The sequence below is a fragment of the Eublepharis macularius genome, chromosome 11 (assembly GCF_028583425.1).
Source record: "Eublepharis macularius isolate TG4126 chromosome 11, MPM_Emac_v1.0, whole genome shotgun sequence".
NCBI lineage: Eukaryota > Metazoa > Chordata > Lepidosauria > Squamata > Eublepharidae > Eublepharis > Eublepharis macularius.
In genome coordinates this window covers 6307839-6329833 of record NC_072800.1, presented here as the reverse complement: position 1 = coordinate 6329833, position 21995 = coordinate 6307839, and the positions used below count along the sequence as shown (strand labels likewise).

The 21995-nt window shown below is 43.6% G+C and overlaps 1 protein-coding gene across 1 annotated transcript in view; it reads right to left on the bottom strand.

The window, feature by feature from the left end:
* The window catches only part of FHOD3 (formin homology 2 domain containing 3), a 472076-nt gene that overhangs the window by 219295 nt on the left and 230786 nt on the right, over positions 1-21995 (bottom strand). Inside the window, 1 exon segment of the mRNA XM_054990826.1 lies at positions 5414-5519. Within this exon segment, the coding sequence (XP_054846801.1) occupies positions 5414-5519 (106 nt within the window).

The following is a 21995-nucleotide window of genomic DNA, read 5'->3' as shown; positions in this document are numbered from 1 at the left end:
CTGTCCCCCTCAGCCCACTGCCTCCTGGCTCTCATGTGAGTTTTTTGCAACGGCGCATGCTCCCCCCGTTCCTTGTAAATGCCTTTCCGCTCTTGAAACAATGCCTTTATCTTGCTTCATGAGTCAGCAATCGGTGGGCAGCAGGGCAAACTGCTGGGAATTTGCCCGCCACTAGAGGGCCCCTGGGAACCCTACGTTGTGGCTTGGATGTAGAGTGTGGGAGAGAACATCAAGATGGGGAAGAGCATCATGCAGCTCTTGGCATCCACAAGTTGAATTACTTCCTACCAATCTGCACCTGATCCGTCCGGACCCTGTTCCCAGCAGCAAAAAAGGTGCCCAGTATGGTGGGTGGACTCACACCAATGGGTGGCACATGCTGTAAGCTTGGCAGTGCCAAAGTCCTGCTGAGCACTTGGCTGCTTAATCATCATTACCATTAAAGTATTCTGTTTGACCATCAACTAAGTTATATTATTAGTAACGTTTTGCATGTAATGTCTTTAATTTGATTTTATTTCTGCTTGCTAATGAGAAGATTTTAATAATTGTTACTGTGAGTTCAGTTCAGTTTTATTATGATCTAAGATCAAAATTCAGATTGGCATATACAGTAATATACAACAAGTGCATTAACTGTAAGTTAAAATGCAGGCCTTTGAGGAAAGAAGGAGGGGGGCTGGGTGGGTGAATGTGTCTCATATGATTGGGTGGGGGGTGTACCCCAGGGATACAATGAAATGCAGTTTTTAGTCAGTGTGCTGAGAGAAAGTGATCATTCTGGGCAAAGCAGGCAAACTGTGTGGAGCCTGGGGGAGAGTCTATGTCTCTGTGTGTCTTAAAGAAAGTTAGCCAGCCAAAAGATTCTGGTTAAGTCAGCCTTTGTCTACCTCACAGAAAGGATTCTGCCTAAATCAAGAAAACTGTGTGGAAGCCTGAGAGAGAGTCTGGTTATATCTGTGCGAGAGATTATTCTATCTAGGTCAGGCAAGCTGTGTCGAAAAGTCCGACCGGATCTACATCTGATCGGGTTCCCATTCTCCTAGCAGGGGAAAAGGTATTAGGAGTAGGCCTGGGAGGCAAACAACCTATAGGGCAAGCGTGCAGTGGGTGTGCTCCCAGCAGAATGCGACGACGTCACTTCTTCAAGTGACATCATTGTGCCCATGGTGAGCATGCTCCCATGCTTCACAGGAGTCAATTTTTGCCCCCAGTAGGTTGAATTGGCCCTACACGAAGCTCAGAAGCATGCTTGCCATTGACGTCACTTCTAGAAGTGATGTAATCACATCTAAGTTGGGAGCACGCTTGCTCTTTGCGCGCATAAAGAAGATCCTCCTGGTATGTACTGGATTGCCCCCCTCCCACCAGGAAGGTACAGGGATTTGGGAACCCTAACGTCTGCATGGATTTGAAGAGAGTTTACTCTCTTAGTGAAGATCAGTTTGGAAAATTAGACTGTGTAACTGCCAATATACCTTTAAGAAGAGATGATTATTTTTGAAACCACCAAGCTTAAGAACTATCTTGAAGGCAATACGTTTATCAAAACTCTGCAATCATCACACTTAGTTTAAGGAGAAAAAAATAGATTCCTTTTTCCCTCACAACCACCCTCACACACTGATCATTCTGTCAAACTACCATCTATGACAAGCTTTCCTATGTTAGCAGTTAAACCGAAGAGGTCTGAGATGAGAGCCTTTAGTGGCAGTGAGAAACTTTTGGGAAGGCAGCAATATACAGGTCACACAAATACAAAAAGGAGAGTGTTCTCGTGGTAAACACTTGGGTAAAGTAGAGAATACCTGAAGCTTTGTGTGAGTGGAAATAAAAAGAGTGTTGGTGAGGTAAGGTAAATTTAGGGATCTTATTCTTCCGGTGGGGGAGTGGGATCCCCGTCTCCCAGCCTCTGCCCTCTGTCACCTTCCATCTGGCTGGTGAGGGGAAAAGACATAGGAATGTTTCAGGGAACCCCACAAAAAGCTTCCATGCACCCCGAAGCACTTCTGCATTGCACTGGGAATTTTGTTATTTCTGGCATGACACAGAAGCAGGGAGTTGTGCCAGTGGCTGATTTGGTCAAAATCAGCCATCAACGCTAGACTGGAGGCCAATTTTTACCAAATCAGCCCCTGGTGTGACCTGCCCCCCTCCCCCGCACTTCTTCCTGTCCCCCAATTTGAGGGCCGGAGGACCTGCCAACCCTTGGTAAAGTAAGGAGGAGCTGGATTAAACATCCAAAAGTGAAGGTTAAAAAGCTTTAAAAACAAACAGCAAATCATTACATTATTGTTTAAGAATTTCTTCACTGATTCTCTTTTAAAAAATGATTCCACTACCATCTTTTCTCCTGCAGATGGTTAATAAAGCAAAATCAAAATTCTGCAATGTCCCTTCATAAAGTTGCAAGAAACAGTAACAGCTGTCTCAGACTTCTTTACTGTAACACAGACAATATCCTTGGTCTATCTGAATTTTATATAAAAAGCAGGCTTATTTCTTTTTCTTTTTGCTAATTAAAGAAAAGCAACAAACAGAATATGCCTCCAGATTTAGGCCAAAATGCACATATAGAGTGGTTGAATGTGGAAGAGCAGTCACATGCCTATTGCTCCTTGATGTGAAAACTAGCAGCAAATTTTTAAAAATCAGCACATTAAACAGAAAGTTTCCAGTCTAGTCTTATGTATATTGTGCTAGATTTCCACTTATAGGGCATTATTAACATCAAAAGACTATAATTCCTCCCTATAATCTGAAGTGGTACAGTCCATTCTGCCCTCTGATTATCACCTGTTTGTGCTGGATGTGTAGACCAGGGCCGTTTCCATACTACCCTTAAATAGTGGCAGGCTCCCGAAACGCTGGCTGCTTCTTCACACAATGTTTTCTTTAAAACGGATGTGGGGCGTTTTTTCAGCTCATATCGCGTGAAGAAACCGCCAGCGGTCCAGGAGCCTGCCGCTATTTTAAGGCAGTGTGGAAACTGCTCAGGCCGAAGCTGTTTGAGTTCCCACATCAGAGTAAAAGCAGAAAATGAAAGATGTGGCGACATTAAAACGAGGTCTGGCATGCCAATCATTTTGATAACTGATTTCTGACATTGATGACTTTACCTAATTTCAGAGAAACCTCTATTTTAAAAAACAGACACATTCAAATGGACCACTGCCGTTGATCAGGTGCATCCATACAAAACACTTCAATAATGGAAAATTAGCACACAGTACTTGCCTAGTATAGGGACAGATGACCTGCAAGAAAGGAATCAGCAGGTCAAGAGCTGTAGGGGCGCTCGTGGGCACGGCATGGCTGTTTGAAAAGCAGGTTGGCACTGTGGCCAAGAGAAGCTTGTGTTAGCGGCATCTGGCTGACCAACATGCTTCTCTTTTTTTAGACAGCCTATCTGGCCATGATGACAGATAACCTCATGGTTGGATTACTGTAACACACTCTGTTGGGCTGCCCAGAACGCATTATTGTCAGAGGTTAGCTGATGGGAACACGTCTCACCTGTATTATTGTACCACTGTATAATGTTGGCCCTGACCTGGATAGCCCAGGTGAGCCTGATCTCGTCAGATCTCAGAAGCTAAGCAGAGTCAGCCTTGGTTAGTAATTGGATGGGAGACCTCCAAGGAAGACGAGGGTTGCAGAGCCAGGCAATGGCAAACCACCTCTGTTAGTCTCTTGCCCTGAAAACCCCACCAGCGGTTGCCATAAGTCAGGTATGACTTGAGGGCACTCTCTGCTACCGTATAATGTTCTTGCCTGCATGGAGGTTGGGCAAGAAATCTAATAAATTACATTAAATTAAAACAGCTATACAGACTGCCAATTTGTTTCAGTTGCTGGTCATGCCTGTTAAAGTCCTTCGTAGCCCACATATCTGAAGAACTGTCTCCTCCCCTGTGTTCCTGGGTGCCAACTCTAATCTACAGGGCTGCCCCCTGTTTGCTGTCCTCCCACTCAGAGCCACTTGCCCGGCATCAGACAGGGCCTGGGCATTTTCCCATCCTGACCCTCACGCTGAAGAGGTGAGGGGAGTGTCCACCTTGTCAATCCTTAGGAGGTACAGCAACGCTTATTTGTTTGCCAGGCCTTTTGAGGGGGTTTAAATGACAGCAACTTTTAAGGGGAGAGGGAGGGACTGGCGGGGGGTGATTTTATTTTGGTTCTAACATGTAACGTTTTGATTGATACTTGTAAGCTGCCTTGATGAAAGGCAGGGCAGGGCATAAATATTTAAATAAATAAAAGCAGTGGTCCAGTGTGACCCAAGTAAGACACCTGGGGATTAAAGCAAACGATCTTCAACACCTGGACACAAGAAAGAATTCCCATCTGAGCAACCGCAAACACCCTTTTCAAAGAATCCAGCACATCACCCCCACATCCAAAACCTGGCTTCCTGCCAGGAACATATTCCCTCGCCTTCAAATGGAAAATATAATTTTGTATTAATAACTATACTGCAGTTCTTTCCTGGTTTTGCTGATTAACTGTAGCAATCTCGTGGGATTGCTGCAGGAATTAGTTAATGCCTTTGGTTGTATAGACAATGGTACATCTACCAGATGTTCCCCTTTTGAACAATGCATAAGAAATTACTGAAAACCTGGGCGATCCACTGACCATAGTTACATTTCTGTGTGATCCATGAGGAGGAGGAGGAGGAGGAGGTAGTGTCGTCCTCAGCTGGAAGCTGTCCTACAAAATTTGCTGGGTGACCTTGAGCCAGTCCCTCCCTCCCAGCCTAACTGACCTCTCGGGGTTGCTGTGTGGATGAAATGAGGGAGGGGAGAAACATCAAGTCTGCACCTTGAGGAAGACTATGACACACCCGTGACAGATAGACGGGCGCAATTTGCACATGCTGAGGCCAGAGGATGAAGAGGCAACAACGGGGCACCTCTCTGCTGTGCCTGGCTCCAGTTCCACCTCTTTGCCTCACATAACCAGAGATGGGACTGAAATATTTTATGATATTGTAATTATTCTAATTGCTATATAGGAGAGAGGCCATGGCTCAGGGGCAGAGCATCGGTTTTGTGTGCAGCAGATGCCAAGTTCAATTCCCAGAAGTGAAAGGATCTTGGGAAGCAGCTGTTAACCTGCAAACCTGGAAAAAGCAAACCACAAAACTAGAAGAACCTCTGGTCTAACTCTAGAGGAGGCAGCTATCAGTGCAACCCTAGGGACACTCGCCTGGAAGGGAGCTCATCGAACAGATTCTGGGATTCTAAGTGGACTGCTGAGAGCTGCATTTCAGATCTATCCTGCTGTAAGCAGTGTAGGGGGCCAATCTTCAGCTAAAAAGCAGGACAAAAATACAATATGCTAATCAATAAGGAACAGGTGGCCGCAGAAGGAGACACGCTGATTATGGAAGCAAATGGAGTCTTTGTACCTCTCAAGATGTAATTCTGGTAGTTTTGGTCCGCCTCAGCTCCCACTTTTATTAAGCAAGTCAGGCCCTCGGCCACAACAAATTCATGTACCAAGTCCTTGTCATCCTGTCAGGGAAAGAGAGAAAGAGAGAGAAATGAGATGCTGCTGTTATTTTTAACATCCAAGAAAGTCCTAGTTTGTTTTGTGATTTCGCTGCTGAGACAGATGAGAGCTACCATCAGGTACTGGCCAGAGAGTCATAGAATCATAGAGTTGGAAGGGATCTCTAGGTCACCTAGTCCAACCCCCTGAATAATGCAGGAAATTCACAACTTCCTCCCCCCACCTACACCTCCACTGACCCCTGCTCTATGCCCAGAAGATCAGAAATCCAAAGAGAGAAACACGGGAAGTATTTAAGAGAAAAGCTCAAAGAGCCCCGTGACAAACTAACTAAAGCATAAATAAAGCAAATAAAATAAAGGAAAAAATGTGTGAACAGTCTCATATCTTCATTATCCATAAATAGTTCATGTATACTCCAAACATAAGGCTGCCAAGAGAACTTAGAGGCATACGAAGTCACCCATGTAACAATAAGGTCACCAGATAATATTAGTCATAATAAATACAATAAGTAAAGCACAATAGGCTTATATACAATAAATAGCAATAGAAAAGTGACCACTACGATAAATATATAGTGACAGTGCCTCGAGTTACAAGAATTTATCTGAAGTACAATATGCTTTAATTATGAATTTAGAATTATGAATTAAGAATTATGAATTTAATAAATACAATCTTTGAGGGAAATGTCCATCAAATCGAAGAAGGATGTGAATTGAAGAGTAACTGCAACGGGGGTACTAGTATGTCCGTCCCGTTTCTGTTGTCCTTTTTCCAGACAGTTACCACAAGTAGAAATCACAATTCAAAGCAAGGGACATTGCCAAGCCATCTCAAATGCGTATTCAGTCAGCTATGTTAGCTGTTTTAGTCTGTAGCTGCAAAAAAGTAAATGGGTGGACAAAAAGACATGCAGCCTTACTGAGACAAACCGGAGATTAAAACATGGCACATTTGAAAAACGGTGTTTTAAACAGATGGCTTTTAATGGCACTGTATAAATAATCCAATATGAAACTTCACAAATTTGAAGGTATTTTTTCTATTAAACGAGGAGGTGCAGGGGGTGGGGTGGGGGAGATACAGAGAAAGAGAACTAAACGACCATCATGCCACGGGCATAAATCTGCACTTTGCGTATTACATATTTTATCATGTATTTATAATGTGATGGGACTGAAAGAGGATCCAAACATCTGGATTGTGCAAAGGGAGATGAAAGGCATCCAAACTCATTTTTCTTACATTAAAAGAAGAGTGTTTACATCTTTCTGAAGGACGGTAATCTTTTCAGGCCCATTAACTTGCTGATTTGCCAAGGTGGGTGACCTCAAATGTAAAAGGCTAGTCTTGCAGCAGCAAACTGTTTCTGCTTTCCAGATTTCTTTTCTTAAAAAAAAAAGACATTTGGACAAAAAAACGCAGAGCTGAGCAACAACAACGTGTGTGCAGCATGTGTGTGGTAACTGGAGAAGAGGGAGAGAAGGAAGTTGTCCTTGAGCAGAACAGCGGGGCTGTCCAGTAATGCCGGGGAGATTAATGGCTTGCCTTCTCCATCCGCAAGCATTAAGGCAGCAGTGAGAAAAGCAGCCAAACAGAGAAAGCTCCACAAGCTTCCTTCTCAGCTCTTCAGAGGCAGAGGGAGAACAGGGACAAACGAACAGCCACTGAAGGACTGGGCTAAGGTTCCCCAAGGTCTTCCCAACAGGCCTTTCACTAAACAAGGGGAAAGAGTGAGGAAAATTTAGGATTGGGCTCTGGAAGTGTGTGTGTTTAAAATATAACCCATCTGACTGTCTGGGAACAGCGTTCCCAGAACTTCACAGAAGTAAAGACTCTCATTCATTCTGAATAAATAGTTATTTGGATGCATTTATGGAAGGTCCAGATGGGTAGCCATGTTAGTCTGTCCGTAGCAGTAGGAAAGAGCAAGAGTCCAGCAGCACCTATAAGAGTAACAAAATTTGTGGTCGGGTAGGAGCTTTCGTGGGTCACAGCTCACTTCTTCAGGAGTGAGCTGTGACTCAGGAAAGTTCATATCCTACCATGACTTAAGAGAAAGTGCTGTTCACTTGAGACTGCAATGACTAATCCAAAACACAAATTTATACAAATAAAACATTAAAAATCACATTTCATTTATATAACGAATGGAAGACTCCTTGGTTCTTCTCCCATTAAGTGAAGCTGAGAAAAAGTTGTTAACAAGCCTCAACTAAGAATGTGTCGGGTCCCTGGGGTCCCTGACACAACCATTTCCAGTGGTCATATCTAAGGTTGCGAACAACAGGTTGGGAAATTCCTGGAGTTTAGGGAGTGGAGTCTGTGGAGAGCTGGGTTTGGGGAGGGACCTCAGCAGGGTATATTGCCATAGAGTTTACCCTCCAATGCAGCCATTTCTCCAGGGGAACTGATCTCACATGGAACTGATCTCACATGGAGATTAGTTGCAAGGGATCTTCCGGTGCCACCTTGAGGTTGGAAACCCTATTCAGACCTAGCCCAAGAGCCATCATTTATTGTCTCTGCTTTACAGAAACAATCAGGAGAGCATAAATTCATACCTTTTGTCCCTAAGACCTGCGCAGCGCAGTGGTTAAGTGGTTTGGCTGCGAATCAGCACTCTGTTGGTGCAAATCCCATTTCTGCCATGAGCTCAGTAGGTGACCTTGGGTAAGCCACTCTTCTCAGGCTCAGCTCCCCAGCTCTATCATGGGGATAATAAGAACACTAACTTGTTCACCGCTCTGCGTGAGGCACTAATCTGTCTAGAAGAGCAGTATATAAGTGCAGTTGTTGTTGTTGCTGTTGTTAAGAGTATCTTCAACACATTCTTTGGATAGCACCATTGTATGACAACTAGGCTATCCAAAGAGGGGCAACGAGATGTTTAATACAGACCCAACTGAACAGCCTCTACTGGAAGTCTTCTCTAAAATGTGATTCTGATTAGAAAATCTAGGATTGTGAGCTCACTATAGGAATGAATGTGAAAAGCTATTTGAACTTCAAATTTAAGCATAAGATAAAAAGTTCAGTTTCTTTAGTGAAGGTTAGAGTTCAAGGATTAGGACGCTCTCTTCTAGGGATATAACATAACTCTGAGGGGAGGGGGGGAATCAGAATCAGAATTTTAGTGTATTTCTTTCCATCTATAATTTTAAGAGATAAGTAAAGATCAATATGTTGATTTTTTCCCTATATCTTTAGGAAAGCAAGCTTTTCTTTACAGAACAATCTTAAATAAAAAATGATTTGTCCAATCTTTAAAAAAATACCATGTAATTCACATAGGCTATATGCCAATAAGGGCTTGCTTGGATTGGATTGGTAATTCACATAGGTTGGATCCAGAAAGAATCTTCTATGAGTATGAACAGAACGGAACTTCCCTGCCTCCCTCCTCCCACGGATCTCCATGAAACGGGCGCTCCTGGTGGATAGCGGGGATAGCGAGACATGGCATGCACGGGATCTGAAGTAGGAAGGGAGAATCAGCAGAAACTGCCAATTTACACTGGATACAACCCACACTTCTGAAACTAATACATTTCTGCTGAAGAGGCTGATCTAATCACCTGTGGCAAGTCTAAGCACAAACAAACCCTTTTAATCTGAATCTCAGATATATTCTCCCTATGTATCAAGTACACTTCAGCAACAAAATATAAGGAGATACCCTAATAAGAAGCCTGAAATGTTTACTATTAAGCACTGGCTTGGCTTCCTAGATATTAGAATAATGAAACTAAGGACAAAATTATACCCAAGCAAAGGATTTCAAAGTCCCGCTGACGTCACTAGGAGAGAAGGAATTAATGGGTTTAGGGAGGAGTAACTCTTCATTGGATTGCACAATTAAGCACATACTTAAGCACATGTACTCCGAAAGGCACTTGGCATGTGTCTAAGTTATAGCAAAGTGCCCAAACCCAAGGTCCTACATGGCCAGCTTGCTCCTCTTGACACAACTTTGCAGACTGAGCTCTTTGCTTCAAAGCCCCCTTTGGTTACCATAGCAGACCTTACTGAGCACTCACCACAAGATGGCCTGCACCTCGGCCATCACTTACTCCTTGTGGAACTTCACCCCTGTCTGCCCTGGACTATGCTGTCTATCTTTGGCACCCATGGACTGAGGGCTGGCTTCCTCTGGGACTCAAAATGGATTATCTCAGGCGAGACTCAAATACGATCCTAACACTCTTGTCCAGAGTGTCAGGATTATATATGACAGGGAGCCACAATCATGAAAATGGAGTATTATTAAAAAATATTCGTTACATTTAATAGTTCTTTATTAAAATATTTATCCCCTGCCTTTCCCTGTAACTTAAAATTAAAAGCAGGCTAGACAATAAAATCACATTAACACTCTCCTCAAGAAAATGCCTGCAGCTTAAACTCCACTAAAAGTTCTTAAAATAAGGATCTTAAAAATCCAAGGATGGCACAACCTCCCACGTCCATATCTGCAGTGAGTCCCTTCCAAAAGATGGCAGCCATCATAGAAAAAGAATAGGCTCTAGTAGGTGCCAAGTGGGCCATGTTAAGTGGGACACAGGGATATCTTGGGAGAGGCTGTTCTTCAGGTATGTGGGTCCTAGGCCGTTAAGTGCTTTGAAGGTCAAAGCCAACACCTTGAATTGAACTTGGAAACACACTGGCAGCCAATGTTTTAAAGAGCCAAGATATATTCCCACTGGCTAGTCCACGACAAAAACGAGGCTATTGCATTCTGAACCAGTTGCAGTTTCTCAGCTGTCTCCAAGGACAGCCCAACAGAGTGTGTTACAGTAGTCCAACCATGAGGTTGCAAAAACATGGATTAGTGTGGCCAGTGAGTCTACAAAAGGAAATAGTAGGGATCCAAATACAGTTCTCAGAATCCTTCACAGAACCCCCTGCCCACCACTTACCAATGAAGTTATTAGATACAGAATTGTCATGTAACCCTTTGACAATTGTAGTCAGCACTGTATCCAATTTTTTTATAGGCTAGGAACCAATGAACAAGTTCCATGTGCACAAAGAAACTTCTGTCTTATGTCTTTCAAAGATCAGTCAACCATCCCACACGCAAACTGCTTTTCAAACTGTGGGAGTTTCAAAAGCACTTTCTGATACAGTTCTGTAGTCTACCATTCAAAGGCACAAATTCCACTAGGCAGATGCATGTAGCTCTTGATTATGTTTAAGCTTAACACAGACACAGGCAGGGCTTTTTTTCAGCTGGAATGCTCTCCATAAGTCAGAAGCTGGGCTTTTTTTCAGCAGGAACACGGGGGAACGGAGTTCCGGAACCTCTTGAAAATGGTCACATGGCTGGTGGCCCCGCCCCCTGATCTCCAGACAGAGGGGAGTTTAGATTGCCCTCATTGCCGCTCGGTGGCGCGGAGGGCAATCTAAACTCCCCTCTGTCTGGAGATCAGGGGGCGGGGCCACCAGCCATGTGACCATTTTCTCCGCGAGCAACCCACTGAGTTCCACCACCTCTTTTCCCAGAAAAAAGCCCTGGATACGGGAAACACCGTGCAAGAGGAAACTGTATTCATTTATGTTCTAGTTTGCTTGTGTTGCTTTCTAGGCCCTGGTGAATGAAACTACAAAGAAAGGCCACAGTATGAATTGCTTAAAGGACTCTCGAACTGGAGAGGTTCATGAAGACCACCTGTTGTTCTTAAATAAGCCAGACAGATAATAGGATTAACCCCTGTCTAATGTCATTATTTAAGCCTCAAGTTTTAATATATGATTTTGCACAGAAAAACAAAATACTGGAAGATGCAATGCTTTTAAAATTAATATTACAGATTTTCAATTAAAACCCTCACTTCCATATTCTCCCACCCTTTCCCCTCCCCCCTTAATCTAAGACTTCCAACAGTTTTCCAACCCACTGTCTGAATCTACTACTTATATCCCCTTTTCTATTCTTAACTATCTTAACACACTAGTAAAATAGATAATATATATTAGATTGAACAAAACCTAACATCAAACTATCAGTTACATTATGTTTCTAACTTATATCCTCTCTTCTCTTGTAAAGATCAGTATCTCCTCCTTTCCGCAAAATTAATAGTTATCTCACAACCATAATTGTCCCTTTACGTCCCACTTCTTTTCCAAATACTGTTTCAGTTTACCCCAGTCATTAAGAAATTCTTCTGGATTCTGATGGTTGTTGTGGGTTTTCCGGGCTGTATTGCCGTGGTCTTGCCAAGACCACGGCAATACAGCCCGGAAAACCCACAACAACCATCGTTCTCCGGCCGTGAAAGCCTTCGACAATACATCTTCTGGATTCTGTTCTCTCAACTTTCTTGTCATTTTATCCATTTCTGCCATGTACAGCAATTTTTGTATCCAATTTTCAATAGATGGTACTTCTTGCGTCTTCCACTTCTGAGCATATAAAATTCTTGCCGCTGTTGTCATATAGAATAATAAAGTTCTTTGTTGCCTGGGAATCTCTTCTAATTTCAGATTTAGCAACAACAGTTCTGGGTTCTTATTTATTGGGATTTGTAAAATTTCAGTCATAACTTCTGTAATATCTCCCCAGAACTGATTTGCTACCTCACAGGTCCACCACATATGATATAATGAACCATGGTTTTTACATTTCCAACACTTGTCTGACATTTTGTTGTTCCCATATGCTATTTTCTTCGGCATTAGGTACCATCAATATATCATCTTATAAACATTTTATTTATTTATATTTGATTTATATTCCACCCTCCCAACATCCATCCGCAGGCTCAGGGCAGATTACAACTCAAATTTAAAATTACATTTCATAATTTATACGATTTAAAACCATAAAACATTTAAATATCATAATTAAAATACATATATATATATAAACACAGTGGCACAATGATCTAGCTGACCGCCTTTTTAGCCATCTCCAGAGCATTTTGGCAGAGAAATATGTGAGAGATGGAGGGTGTCACTAGTAGGGAGGGCATGTGCTGTACTCCCCTGGCTAGGGGCCACCGCCTCGCATCAACCATATGCCTGGTGGAACAGCTCTGTCTTACAGGCCCAGCGGAAAGATAACAAATCATGCTGGGATACACACATATTCTATGGTTTTGAAGAAAAGATTTTCCCATTAGAGCTCCAATACCATATTACTGTTTTTAAGCTCCTTAAGACAATGCTGTGATACACTTTTATATTTTTGAGTTAAATCAATTTTGAGTTCACACACCATGGACTTTCATAAAGAAATGAAAGAGTTTATAACAAAGTGGTGTTTATATTTGCACATTTGTATACATGCACACTTTGTGAAATGCAAGAAGTGCCTGATCAGGGGAACGATAATCAGGCCTTGCCCCAGCATTTAAAGACACGGCAACTGATTTCACAGGGACTGTTCTTTCCATGCCACGTGAATTAGTGGTGCAACCAAATTTTGAAAGTGGGGGAAGAGGAGTAACTGGAAAACTTAAGGGTTATCATCCTGCGCACATTAAAAAATGAGCCCACAAATACAATTCAGGCCACCTACCTCATAATAGACTCATAAACCACCAGCCTTCTCTGCCTGTCTCCTACCTTCTCCTCAAGCAAAAGTATTTTTCAAAAAGCATGTATTTGTGTGTGTTTGTGGTAAGAGCTGACTGGCAATGGCGGAGGATCTAGCAAGCCCATCCTTAAGTTCTGAGTAGGGGGGTGCAATCTGTATCTGGGATTCGAGAAAAATCCATTTTTTGCCCATCTGAATAAATCTGGTTTTCCAGAATCAAATCAAGAGTATCCAGGATCTGATCTGGGAACTTGGATCTAGACCTCCAGATAAGGCTCCTTCTTGAGCTTCTCTTGAGGGGGAGTGAGGCAGAGGCAGGAGGGGGGATCAGGGAGGGAGGGAACAGTAAGTGGCCAAACTGTGCAGGTGCTCTCCTCGTCTACCTGGCTTCTGTGAGTGACACTGGTTCAGCTGAGCTAAACTGCAACAGTATTCCTTGCTTCAGTTTGGTTTGGGCAGAACTCTCTATTTGGACATGATTTTCTCATTTGATGTTGGTTCCCTTCATTCACTGGGGGGACTCCATCCATCCCTTCGCTTCAGTTTGGTTCTATTGAGCTTCATCTTGAATTTGGGAGTATGACTTTGGCCACCTGCAGCTTTGCTCCTGTGTGTTTCTGCTTCAGAGCCTGTTGGGTAATCTTTCCCATACAGAAAACAACGGAGAATGGCTGGTGGTACCTTCTTCAGGGGCCCACAGAATTGGACTTCAAGGTCCAATCTTCCTGAAACTTGGGAGGTCTTTAGAGGACAGGCAGGAATAGGTTCCCTGAAAAATTGGTGGAGTTTTCTTAAAAAATGACCCTCCCCCAGCCCCTCAGATAGTTTTCCTATCCTACTATATAAGGGGCAAACCATATTCCCAGCAATTCACTTCCTACATGGGTGCGCCTCCAGAGGGCACTGCCATCCAGCTAGGATCAGGAGCAGAGCAGGTGGCAATGCCCATCCCCAGCCTTCAGCCAGCTGGGATCAGGGCAGAGCAGGTGGTAATGCCCACCCTCCAACTTCACCCAGCTGGGATCAGGTGTGGAGCAAGTGGCGATTGGATAAGAAGGCAATTATCCAATTTATACAATTAGTCAACAATCATTACTATAATCAATAATCAACCTTTTAAAGCAGCAACAAACAATAAATTCAGATTCTCTTACAGTACATTGATAATATATTCTCTTACAGTACATTGATAAAGCGGCCAAGCATAGAAAATACAGTAGTTATTGGAATACATTCACAGACATTTACTAAGAATTAGGTGCAAGTAAGTCCGGAAATTCAACAAGGTAACCGGAAAAACAGTAAAGTTCGAAATGGTTCAATATTAATGGAAATCTTTATGTTTTCTCTTGTAGATGGCAAGCTTCCAAGGGCTGTGGACCCAACAAGGAACCGGTCATCAAGATGCTTTTTTCTGAGGAGCTTGCTTCATCAGGGGTCAAACAGACCTTGCCATCAAAGAACCAAGCTGATGCGTAGCTACTCTCAAGCGGCAGCTGGGCGCACCCTTTCCTGGCCGATTTCCATTAATATTGAACCATTTCCATACTGTATTGTAAGAGAATCTGAATTTATTGTTTGCTGCTGCTTTCCACTTTAAAAAGTCACTTTAAAAAGTCGCTTTAGTCACTTTAAAAAGGTTGTTTATTGATTATAGTAATGATTTTTTGACGAATTGTATAAATTGAAAATTGCCTTCTTATCCCTTGGCTGTGTAGTCACTCTGTTCTACAATTTCATTAACAAAGGGTGCTTTGTTTTTGCTTTGTGATCAAATATAGAAACAAAGTTCCAAAAGTTCTTTCCAACTGGCTATCCATCATTCCCAACAGAAAAGTCTCCGGTTTCAACTGGATTTTGATCTTCAAAATCTTCTGAATCAATGATTGTATCTGCAACCAGAAACTTTTTGCTTTCTTACATGTCCACCACATATGATAAAATGTCCCTTCTTGTTTAGTACATGTCCAACATACATTTGAGACATCCTTGTACATTCTAGCCAATTTTTCAGGGGTCATATACCAACGATACATCATATTATATAGACATTCTCCTTAATGCTAGCGCTTAATGTAAATTTCAACCCACTTGTCCACATATTTTCTCATCGCTCCATTAATGTCACATCCACATTTTTTGCCCATTTAACCATACATTCTTTTACTTGTTCTTCTTCTGTCTCAAACATCAACAATAGTTTGTATATTTTAGGGACAAGATGGAGGCTTGAGAGCCTCCATTCGCCAAAGTACTGAATAACACCCTCTCAATCTTACTCTCCAGGTAGAACTGGAACTACTGCACAACAGTGCTTCCCAGTTCTAACCCCAAAATGATATCACAATTTATAGTATTCAAGGTGTTGAGAGGCCCCGGAGAATCAGCAGAGTTGCACTCCCTCTCCTGGTACAGGTCATCCACCAGGTTGACGTAGGCTGTTGTAGTCCCATAAACCAGCCTGAAAACAGAGTGTAAAGGATACGAAAAATCCACTTCATTCAGAAATCCCTGAAGTTATCCAGCCACCACCCGTTCAATCACCTTGCTTAAGAATGGAACATTTGAGACAGGTCAGTAATTATTCAAATCTTCTGGGTTCAGGGTAGGTTTCTTCAGCAGTGGAGCCACCACAGCCTGTCTCAAGGTTGGGCCAACTACCCCTCCCTCAAGGAGGCATTAATATCTTTCAGACCCAGTCAGAAAGCCCCCCCCCAGCAAATTTAACTAGCCAGGAAGGGCAAAGGTCATACGAGCCAGTGGCAGGCCTCAAACATCCAAAGATACTCTCCACATTCTCAGACTGAATGAACTGAAACACATCCCCCAAAATGGGGATAAGTCAGCACCCTGGCACCATCTGACCCTGTCACTAATAATGTAGCAGAGCAAGTCGGATGCAAGAGATTTTATCAGCAAAGTGGTGAGCAAAAGGATTGAATTTAGGATCTGCTTTTGGAAATTCTGAAGGCATGGGGGGAGGATGGAAATTTTGGGGAAATTTGAAATATATATGCAACACTAACTTTCCTAGCAAACCTAACCTTCTTTTACAGATTAAACAACATAAAATGTATCATTTATAACTTAGCATATAAAATTGTACTATTTCGCATACTTATAAAATATCTTCGTTTTCCATAAGAAATTTTACAAATATACCCAATACTTGACAAACATTTGCAACCTGCTGTGTGCCCTATGCTACCATAGCTCTAGACTCCCCAGATCTCACCCTTCCCCCCACCCCCACTTACCTGGCTGGCAGGGAGGCGCGCTCCCTGGGGTGCCCACTCCCCGGGCAGTGTGGCACGCCCCTGGGCAGGGGCGCACTCCCGCATCATGAGAGCAGGCAGTAGCAGAAGCAAGAGCACGCTGCTCTTGTCACCACTGCCGCAGCCTCTCACTGTTGCCTCTCACCACTGCGGTCCCTGTGTGAGCTGTGGTTGTGGCGTGAACAAGTGGGCGGGCAGGCGGACAGGCGAGTGAGCAGTTGGGTGAGTGAGCAAGCGGGCAGAGGAAGCGGCAAGAGCGTGCCGCTCTTGTCACCGCCACTGCCGCCTCTCGCTGCTGCACCCCCTGTGCAGGTTGTGGGTGGGTGGTGGCGGTGACAACAAGGGTGCCCTTTGACCCGAGGTGCCCTTTGACCCCGCGTGATGACGTCACTTGCAGAAGTGACATCATCACATGAGCTGGGAGCGTGCGCATACGAGAAAGGAAGCCGGGGTAACAGCCAGCTCCTAGTCCCCCGCTGGGAGACTACAGGGACCTGGACATCCCCTGCCGAGGGATTCTCAGTCCCTGGCAACCCTGCATAGCTCACGTATCTTTAATTTTTGCATTCTGAGACGTAGGGGGGGGGGAGTAAAAGTTCTTGGCAGAAAATAAATTTTGGAGTAAACAAAAAAAGTGTATTATTTGAACAGAAACTCTTTCATAGTAGGTTGGACTGCCAGCAAGTTTGAATATTAAATTTAACTTCATATCACTGAAAATACTGAACTGTTATATTTAAACACAGTATAGCATATTTATTATTGCCAAAATTATTTACATTTAAACAAACAAAATCTTTGAAAATGCGGTTTATGTCTACAGTATAAAAGTGTTCCTGTCATACACGCCCCCTGCATATCTGCCATGACTGTAGATGGGTTTGGCCTCTGGCTTCTGGGAGTGTGGGAAGTTCTTTATTGCTCCATGCCAGTGGGTTATCTTACAAATGTTTACTTTCTCTTTCTCGCTCCACTGAGCCTGTGTCCTTGACAGCCAGCCGAAGCTGGCTCCTGGTGTGCTCTTCTTGAGAACCAAAGATAAGTCCATCTTTCTCACTGCCTGAGCTAAATAATGTCTCACACCAACCGCCCCCCCGCCCCCGTTAACAATCCTTGTCCCAAAGGTGGTAATCTTCCCTATAACTAACATTGCTAGCCCCACCTACGCCACTTCTGCCAATTTCCACTGTCTATGCACCTTGTACTGAATGGATCTCTAATAAAGTTACTTCAACTGGAACACCTGTGTGTTAACTGTGGAGAACTTGGGGGCCTAACTGCCAGGGAATGACAGTTCCCCTCCCCCATTGTTCCCCCGAATTTCCCAATATTTCCACTGGATTTTTTCATGGTGTACATTTGGAATGAGAGAAATATTTTGTAAGACAAGGTTTCTCACTCAAAAATAGAAAGCATTTCCCAGAATATTTTTTCCAGTGCTCCCCCAATTTTCTACTGGAAAAATTGACTAAAGTTTTCACTCTTTTCTTTCCTATACATTTTGAGTGACAAAAGCCTTGAACAAGCATTTCACTTATTCTAAAGGCAAAATATTTCACACCTGTTTTCAGTGCTCCCCCAAGTCATGAGGCAAAAAGAAGGGAAGAATTCCTTTCCTTAATTTTTTGGTTGTTTTCTCCCAGGCCTTCACATCTCTAGCTGAAAACAAAGGAGTTGCTTTGCCATTGAGCGATAGTTCTCCCCACACAGAGGCCCAATCCTTGGTTACGCTGTTTACATCACCTCTAAGCTTAAAGTGCCCCAACTTTTCACAGTTTTGTATTGATGTATGTTAACTGATTTTGGTAAGTTTACCCATTTCTCTAAGTGATGCAGTTGGGACCCGCTTCTCATAGGAACTGTTTGTTCCTGGAGACCCAAGTATTGACTTGTCTAGTATGAAAGTTGCACATGTTTCTGTTCTCCTTTCAAATATACATGCACTGGGGTTTAAGTGCTTGTCTAACTTCACACTATTTTATTTCATTAAAATAGATCCAGTAGGAGGGCAAAAAGCAAACAGAAGTTCCTTGTGCTACATTACTAGTGTGGGTAGGAAGGGAGAGAGGGCTTCTACAGTGAAATGTATCTGCTAATGTGGTGGCGGAGAGTGCCCTTAAGTCATAGCTGACTTATGGCGACCCCTGGTGAGGTTTTCATGGCCAGAAACTAACAGAAGTGGTTTGTCACTGCCTGCCTCTGCAACCCTGGTTTTCATTTCATCCAATTACTAACCAAGGGCCACTAATATATTAAGTTAAACTCCACAACAGATTTTGGCTTTGACTAAATCCTAGTCCTATTGCATTGCTTGTTAGACGTCTCATGCTATTGCACTGCATTGACTTACACTGTGTAATCCACCTTGAGCCTCAGTGAGAAAGGAGGGCTACAAATAACATAAATAAATACACAAATGCAGAAAGAACTTTATTAGTGTTGAAATAACAATCTATTTTTAAAGAGTGTTTTCAGTAACCAAAAGATGAACTTAACATTTCAAAATGCTGATTTAACACAGAGAAGCTGAGAGGAGAAAGAAAAATATTTTTTTCTGTTCTTTGTGAGAGAATGCCATTGGCTTCTTTCGGCAGAAAACCCCTTCAGCCTGAATTTCAAGCAGGGCGTGGACTCTCTGTCACAACCCACTGCAGAACAATCCACCCTAAAGCCCCTACATCAAACGTCACCCACTCCAGGGCCGGAGGAGCCACCCCTCATTCTCTTTACCCAGGAGGGGTGTTCTGCGCAACACACCTCCTTTCTCATCTCAGTGAGGCCCTTGGAGAATACTCCTTCTTCTCCCCTCAGGATGATTGATGACTCTATAGGGAGTGAAGTGTGTGACATTTGATTTCTCTTGCTGATAGGGTACTGTGTCTCTGAACACCTTCAAGTTAATCTTTTCAACAGACTGAAAAAAAAGAGAGCTGCCCGAAGAGCGATGAAAAGCACAATTGTTAGAAATGATTAATGGAATACTGACATAAGTTTCAAAGAAGAAAAAGCTCTGCAAAGAGAAAGAAAGAATTCATAACCAGTTTTGCTTTTAACTCTACTGCCTGATATTTGCAAGACTTAATTGTACGCAAAGCTACTATGGGATCAAGGGGAAATTGTTTCCGGTTAAAGAAAATACAAGCAACTACAATAAGTACAGAACCTGAAGGGTTCTCTTCTCTTCCTCAAGATCTGACTGTTAGTGAAGCTAAGCCTGCACAACTTGTGATTCACCAAGCTGAATCCAGCCTGACCGCCACAGCCAATGGCCTACAGCAGGCTCAGTAAACTTCCTTTTTGCAAACTAGGTGGTTTTCCAGCATCTGGACCAGATTACTACAAGTGTCTCCTGGGCTGCATTCAGCTTGCTGTGTCACAAATCTGAAGTCATCCCAAAGTGCAATTTAACTCCTTGTGACAGGAATACACATTATAAAGGCATAAGCAGAGATTTCATGTACCATATTATCCCAATGGAGCTGGGGTGGTTTATCATTTTATTCTACTCTACTGCTTTTTATTTCTAAGGAGGTATTTCACTTTTGTGCTCTGCTATATCACCATTGCTCAGCAAATTTTTTTTTGTCACCAAACTACTCTGTACGTTCAACCAGTAGAGATGGGCACGAACAGCAATATGAACAAAAAAGCGCCACGAACAGCCCAATCTGCTGCTCATGAATAAGCTGTTCATGAGGCCCAGGGCTCATTTCGAGGGGGAATGCGCTGGAACTCAGTTCCGGCAGTTCCCCAAAGAGGTCACATGTCAGGTGGCCCCGCCCACCTGACTCTCGGCCATTTTGGGCTTCTTTCAGCCAGGATTGGCCCCGAAACAGCCAGGATCGGGCCTCTGACGGGTGGCGGATCACTCTTCCACTCAGTAGCAGCCCGATCCTAACCATTTTGGGCCCCTTTTCGGCCATTTTCAGCCCCTGAATGGCCAGGATTGGCTAAAACAGCCAGGATAGGTGATGTCAGGGTGTGTGGCATATGCTAATGAGTTACACTAATGAGTTATGCTAATGAGTTCATCCAGCTCTTTTTCTACGAAATGACCCCTGGTGAGGTCCCATTCTAAACAAACAGGTGGACGTTGCCAGCCCCGTTTGTTGCTGTTCATCAAACCAGACAGTCTGGCACCCGCAATCAATTCCCTTGGCAACTTAGGCAGGGATTGTCTGAAAAGGGATGTGCACTTCGGGTTTCTTTAACTCGCAGCAAACACAGATCAACCCCGATTCGGGCTGATCTGTGCTTCCTGAATTGGCCCCAGATTTGGAAAACCCAAAGCAGAGCAACCCGAAGCGATTTGGGTTGCTCCGGGTTGCTCTGTGAAGCGTTTTTCCCTTGCCGCGGCAAGGGAAAAAGGCTTCAAAGAGCTTTTCTGTTTCTCTTCCCTCCCCTGTCGTTAGGAGAGGGAGGGGAGGGGGAGAGGGAGAAGGCCGCATCAGGGAAGGGAGAATGATTGGCTGAGACAAAGAGCCAATTGCTGCAGCAGCAGGCAGCTCCCTTCCCTGATTGGTGATTCTCTGGGAGGACATTGTTTTTTAAAAATTTTTTTAATGCTGCTGCAGTGATTGTGGGTGATTTTTAAATCTTCTGTTTGATTATTGCTTCTTAATTATTGTTTCTGTTTAATCATTGCTGTGTGTGTGCTGGAAAGGGGGGGGGCTGAATTTTGGCCTTGTTCTGTGGAGCTCTGCTCCAGGGGGAGTGTGCTTCACTGCCCTGATTCTCTGTTGCTGCATTTTAATCCAGTTTTGCTGCTGAGCAACTGGGAGGAAAGAGCACTTTTTTACTGCTGTTGTGCTGAATTTGGAGCTGCCTTTGCTGAGCGTGGGCTTCTTTGGTGCAGCTTTGCTTCTGGGGGTCCACTGAATCATTTGCTTCCTATTTACTGAATTGCTTTGCTGGGTGCTGACTGGAGAGGGGGGGATATTTGGGGAAGATTCTGAGAGTGTTCTAAAAAAGAGGCATTTAAAAGGATTTTTTTTAGTTGTAGGTCTCTTTATACTTTTGCCCTCTGAAGTAAATTGTTAGGGACCAAGGCCTCCTCTTCCTGATTAGTAGACTTGTGTAGGGATTAGAAAGATTCTCAAGTTGTGTTGTTAAATAGACCGTCCATTTGTGCATTTAACTAGGGTATTCCTGTCCATCTCTGGCTCCCTTGGAACTAGAGGTGGCTCATTTAGAAGAAGGCTTCCCATTATAGGCTTTCCTATAGGTATTTGAGGTTCAGGGCCAGCTTGATTCCTGAAGAGAAATCCAGCTGTTTGCTAGTGCAGTCCCACAAAACTAAATAGGGCCTTGAAAGACATTTTCTGAGTCCATCTCCAGGAGCAGAGCCATAAAAAAACAAGTTTTCAGAGTAGGCACTAGGCAGGCAGTTAATTCTTAAGACTAAACTCCATTTGTAGATAGGTACTTCAGTCAGTGAGCCTACTTAATAAGGTAGATAGGGGGAAGAAACATGAGTGGCAGGAGATCAGAGATGGGTCGTGGGGGAAAGGTGAGGGAGAAGAGAGCATGGGTGGAGGGGAGGGGGGAGAGGGGAGATGCTGTGGCTCTCCCCCCACCTGAGCAGAGGAGGAGGACCTCAACCACACTGCCATTCACCAGCCTGACTTCTGGTGGTGACAGCAAGAGGGTTCGGA